Source organism: Triticum aestivum, chromosome 5D (genome assembly GCF_018294505.1).
Source record: "Triticum aestivum cultivar Chinese Spring chromosome 5D, IWGSC CS RefSeq v2.1, whole genome shotgun sequence".
NCBI classification, from domain to species: Eukaryota; Viridiplantae; Streptophyta; class Magnoliopsida; order Poales; family Poaceae; genus Triticum; species Triticum aestivum.
In genome coordinates this window covers 316,856,232-316,861,650 of record NC_057808.1, presented here as the reverse complement: position 1 = coordinate 316,861,650, position 5,419 = coordinate 316,856,232, and the positions used below count along the sequence as shown (strand labels likewise).

Genomic DNA, 5,419 nt, shown 5'->3' with positions numbered 1-5,419 from the left:
TTCTTCCTACATATTCAGCTTTTGCCTGCCTATATGAGAGAATCTTACCCACTACTTGGTGCTTGCTCGCCTTCGAGGCACATGCTTGCTTCTTCCCGATCCTGATTTTGTTCTTCTCAGCTTTTGACAGCCGCAGGTCCTTCAACTTACCCTCTACTTTCTCCAGTACCGGGGCTCTTCCTCCGCTCATAGCGGCGACCGCCGTCAGGGATTCGTCCCCGCTGTCTCCACCTACCTCCCCCGCCTCCCTACAAGAACTAACACACCACGAAACTCCCACGCCACAGATCCCGCTCTCAGGTTCTCCCTCACAGCTTGAGAGAGCACTAGGATGGCCAGAGGAGAGAAGGATTGCGCTGCGCCGCTACCAGATCGAGGAATCATGCACTCTTTTGTGGATTTAAAATTCTCGGATTCAAAAAAAGATTGCCGACCAAGGGCGCTGGGCTCGCCACGAAGTCGCCAGAAGCGGCACGAAACCGTCATGTGTGGACAGACTCTCTTGGGCACCCACCCTCCAAGTTGTGACGGACTCTCTTGGGCACCCACCCTCCGAGTTGTTTTACCTCGCCGGATAGGGGCGGAGATGGCAGCAATGAGCAAACCAAGCGAAACCTTACTCTGATTTTATCAGTTAATCTCAACCATCGATTTCTCGCACTGGACGTTGAGGATTGGCGATCGTCACCAGCTTGCATAAACCAGAACTACCCACATCAGATCGAACTCATACTGGTTTCTTCCACCGTCGGTGACCTCCAAGCCCAAGCCCAAACCCCAACACCCGCGCGGCTCCCGCCGCCGCCGCACCGGAGATGGCGGCGTACCTGAGCATGGGCGAGGCGCACCGCCGCATCGCTGACTACCTCTCCCGCTTGGACGACGCTATCTCTCAGTCCGACGGCGCCGACCTCGCCTCTCTCCTCGCCATCTCCTCGGCGCCCGCCTCCACCCCGCTCTCCGACGCGCTCGCCGCTTTTCCGGATTTTCCCCGCCTCGCCTCCGACCGCTTCCCCCACCTCTCCGACTTCCTCCCCCCGCTCCTCCGCGCCATCCACTCCCACTCCCTCCGCCGCTTCGGGGACGCCTACTCCTCCTTCGAGAAGGCTGCTAGGTGCGTGCTGCCTTCCTCTCTGCACTCCTTCCGAACAAATTGGATAAACGCATTCGAATTTTAGAGGATTTGATGTGGTGTTGGTTGCAGCGCGTTCCTGCAGGAGTTCCGGAACTGGGAGACTCCTTGGGCGATGGAGGCGATGCACATGGTGGCGCTTGAGATCAGGCTGCTAGCTGAGAAGGTGAGCTGGTTGATTGGTTGGTTTGGGTTTACCTGAGGTTTTGGGGCTCATGTCTGCTTGCTTATTGTCTTGGTGTAGGCAGACAGGGAGCTTGTGATGAGCGGGAAGAACCCAGACAAGCTGCAGGCTGCTGGGTCCTTCCTGATGAAGGTTTTTGGGGCACTTGCGGTATGGAATTCTGAAGCTTTGTTTGATGTGCATTCTTGGATGGTAAAAAGAACTAGCACGAGTCTGATCGAATTGAATGAAATTGCTTGTGATGAGCTTGTGCAATGCCGGTGCCTCAGAAGGTGCTTAGCAAAAGTGATCATTTTTTCCTTGTCACAAAGGGCAGACAAGGTTCTTACTTTGTAGCACCTATGCTTGATTAGGCACCAGTGCTTCCCATGTGCTTAAGAATATAATTGGCTCTTGGCGGTAGATAATACGAGCATCTAAGCACCTACGCAGAGGAAATTGCATTGGAGTAGTCATAGCTTACTTGGTGTTTAATGTTGTGGTTCTGCCTAAGGCTTCAAGCGTGACATGTTGAAACTTCTGTACTGCACATTCCCTCTTGGTTGGAAACGGCCTATGTTGCCAGAAGAGGAGAAGCTGATGCATTTACATCAACCTAGAGGGTGGTGTTTTTGCATAGAAACTGCTCTGAAGTTACTGTTTGCACACTTTGGTCGCTCTTGTCAATATTGGTGCATTATTGCCTCACTCCCGCCATGGCCTCTAATTCTTGCCTCCGCCGCTTATCATCTGTCAAATTTATGCATACAATGAATTCTCTTCTGATAGCTATTTTTCGTGTATATGCTAGAATTGTTGGACAGGTGATGTGACTCTTCCAACCAAACATGCAGCAATTATACTTCTTCGATGCATCTTGTCGCTTTCCTTTTTAAAAATGGTTATATTCTAAAGATTCTGACTCTTGGTTATTGGTGAATCTCCAACCTTATACAGGTTAAAGGACCTAAGCGCGTTGGGGCACTGTATGTTACCTGCCAGCTGTTTAAAATTTATTTCAGGGTAGGTTATTCACTGTAATGTTTTCGTCTAATCTGTAACTTCAGTACTCGTATTAATAAGCACAGACAGTGTCTAGATAGCATGCCAAATGTAGCTAAAGTGTAGTATGCACTGGAATCCCAATATACGTGATTTAAGATATAACGGGCTAACACTTGATGCTCAAATTATGCAGCTTGGTACTGTTAACCTTTGCCGTAGTGTCATAAGGAGTATCGAAACAGCTAGGAATTTTGATTTTGAAGATTTTCCAGTGAAAGATAAGGTAAGATAGTAAAAGTTGCGGTCTCTCTTCTCTATCAATACAAAGCATTATATTAACATGCATGTTGATCCAATAATAATCTTTGATTATTCATGACGGCACAGGTCACTTATATGTATTATACAGGTCGCTTGGAGGTGTTTAATGAGAATTTTCTTGTTGTAAGTTCTCTCTCACTCTCTCTCCTTGTGTGTGAACATTTTTTGTATATTCTGCTATGGCAAGTTATTTTGACCTATGAAACGGTGAGGCTGCTAATATATTTTTTTTGTTCTGGTTTGAATTAGGCTGATCAGAAACTAACTTATGCTTTGATGCATTGTAATCCTCAAAGCGAATCAAATTTGAGGTATTTGTATTACTGGGTGTTTTGTAGCTTGTGATGTATGGGGTACACATTTGTTGGAACTACTAATGGTCTGTTTTTTTCTAGGAAAATTTTGAAGTTCCTAATCCCTGTAAAGCTGTCAATTGGTGTTTTGCCAAGGAGGACCCTCCTGGAGAAGTACAATCTGCTTGAGGTATATATCCTTGTACTCCTGTTTACTAATGTGAAGGAGATTGTGAAATGCAATATATGTAGTTTATTTAGTACCACCATTTCCAATTGCAAAACATTTATCTTGGTTGTTCACAAATATTCCCATGAACATAATTTGTTTCTTTTGTTATGATTACACTTAGTACTCCATATGTGAACAATTAGGGTAGAACACTAGGCCATAGGCTCTGATGCTGATGCCACGTCAATGCGTTAACCTTCAGTTTTCAAGAAGCAAGATCTACTAACATTTGGGCGTGACTGGAAATTATAGACGACAAAGAGGAATACTGTAGCACCAATTTGAGTGCATTTGAATACTCTACTGGTATAAGTACATTTCATTAACATGAAGTCTCATGAGTTGATGAACGTCCTATGTTTAACTTACCAATTCTTCGAGATGATTAACAAGTTAATCTGGGCGTGTCAACCTTTTAGTATTATCTCTTACCCTAGGGTTTATATGGGATTAGATAAGGCAAAAGGTTGGGAAATCTACAGTACATATAGGATTTGTGAACCTTTTGAGAACCATGATTAACTTTATCAGAACCTTATCAACATTTACGCTAAAAATAATCTAATTGGCATTCCTCAGGTCCTTGTCCCCTGAGAACAATGATTGGTGACAGATTATGATAAGTATACTTGGCCTAGTGATCATTCATCAATGATAAGGCTTAGTCCATCATATGAATTGCTTCCGTAATCGTGTGTTGAGGTTTTAAATGATGACCAACCTCTGAGAAAACAAGCCAAACTACCAAGAGCCCAATTTTGCTTTTATTGCCGTGTGGCATTACTATAAACTGATTGCTTGTCTTAAATATATACTCTTGTTTTCCATACCATGGCTAATTTAAATTTCTCGTTGTAGTTTGTAGGCTGTATCTTGGGTAAGTGATGGATTCATATTGTATCTTTTACTGTATTACTTTTGTGAAATATACTGTTGCCTTGAATTATTTATTCTGTTTCATAAAGATGTTCTTTTAATGTGGGTGTTATTCCTTCACTGTGGTGTGACTTTACTACTTGGAGATTTCCCGTGGCCATTTTGATCTGTACAAGTTGGTAATTTAACCTTTCAGTATGCAGATATTGTGACCTCACTTAGGAGAGGGGATCTCAGGCTCCTTAAGCAAGCCCTTGATAGACATGAAGACCAGTAAGTTCACATATTTGTGTGCTGAAAAAGTTTCGACCCTCTGCTATCACTGATTGCTTCCTTCTTTTTTGTATGGGGACATCGATTGCTTCCTTCTTTTTTGTATTGGGACATCGATTGCTTCCTTCTTTTTTGTATGGGGACACTGATTGCTTATTTGTGTTTGAAGGTTACTAAAATGTGGTGTCTACCTTGTGTTGGAGAAACTTGAACTCCAGGTCTACCGAAGATTAGTGAAGAAAATGTGAGTGTGATCTTGAAGGTGTCCTTGTCACACTTTTACAGAATGAACCAATCCTTTTTTGCTTTGCTTTCTTCTGCAGCCATATCATACAGAGGGAGAAGGAACCATCGAAGGCGCATCAAATCAAGCTAGAGGTCTTGGTAAAGACTCTGCAATGGCTTGGAATCACCATGGATGTGGATGAGGTACTTGGGGAGTCGAACATATTGTCTTTTCTAACTGACAGTATCTTGATATGCTATGATAATAAATGTAACCTGATTTCCTCCCTTGCTGCTATCAGGTGGAATGCATCATGGCGTGCCTAATATACAAGAATCTCATAAAAGGATACTTTGCCCACAAGAGCAAAGTTCTTGTCCTTAGCAAACAAGACCCCTTCCCAAAGTTGAATGGGAAGCCCGTTTAGTTCGCAGCGATACCTCATAAGCTTGTACACCTAATGGAAGTTTCTCTTATCTTTGATGTACGGAACATGACAGGTTTATGTAAAATTACCGCGACTCTGATTGTAACAACATTTGTATTCTAGCTGCAATGTTTGTAAACATTTATGGTTGGTAGCCTCCACTTAAACGGTGGTTTTCATAGCTTCAGTGAGGTACAATATTGTATTCTGGATAAACTAAATTTGCAGACTGCAATTAAGGCCATAGTAAAAAACCGAACTGGAAACCTAACTGGTGAGTCTGTCGGTTCAGATTTTTACTTGCCGGACCGCTAGTTCATCGGTTCATTTGCGATAAAAAACCAAAATATTTAGGATAAACTTTTAACATTTTGACCTCACATCAAATGAATACGCATAATATAGGACTAGAACTTCAAGAGTAAACTTAATTGATAGATCCAATAGCAAGTTAGCAACAATATAAGAGTT

At 43.3% G+C, this 5,419-nt stretch overlaps 1 protein-coding gene across 1 annotated transcript; it reads left to right on the top strand.

Annotated features, from left to right (window-relative positions):
• Positions 1–715: 715 nt before the first annotated feature.
• On the top strand, positions 716–5,107 carry LOC123121439 (enhanced ethylene response protein 5). The gene is made up of 12 exons (XM_044541405.1): positions 716–1,114; positions 1,205–1,298; positions 1,377–1,466; positions 2,253–2,318; positions 2,494–2,583; positions 2,688–2,744; positions 2,871–2,932; positions 3,017–3,104; positions 4,219–4,295; positions 4,465–4,539; positions 4,619–4,724; positions 4,823–5,107. The coding sequence occupies exons 1-12, from the start codon at positions 816–818 to the stop codon at positions 4,946–4,948; spliced, it is 1,230 nt and encodes a 409-aa protein (XP_044397340.1). The 5' UTR covers positions 716–815; the 3' UTR covers positions 4,949–5,107.
• Positions 5,108–5,419: the final 312 nt, after the last annotated feature.

Bases quoted from the DNA above. Each gene is read 5' to 3' on its own strand.
- LOC123121439 (XM_044541405.1), top strand. From the start codon at position 816: ATGGCGGCGTACCTGAGCATGGGCGAGGCGCACCGCCGCATCGCTGAC. The intron at 2,584-2,687 runs GTAAGATAGTAA...ATGACGGCACAG, and splicing joins ATTTTCCAGTGAAAGATAAG to GTCACTTATATGTATTATAC. The intron at 3,105-4,218 runs GTATATATCCTT...TTAACCTTTCAG, and splicing joins AGAAGTACAATCTGCTTGAG to TATGCAGATATTGTGACCTC.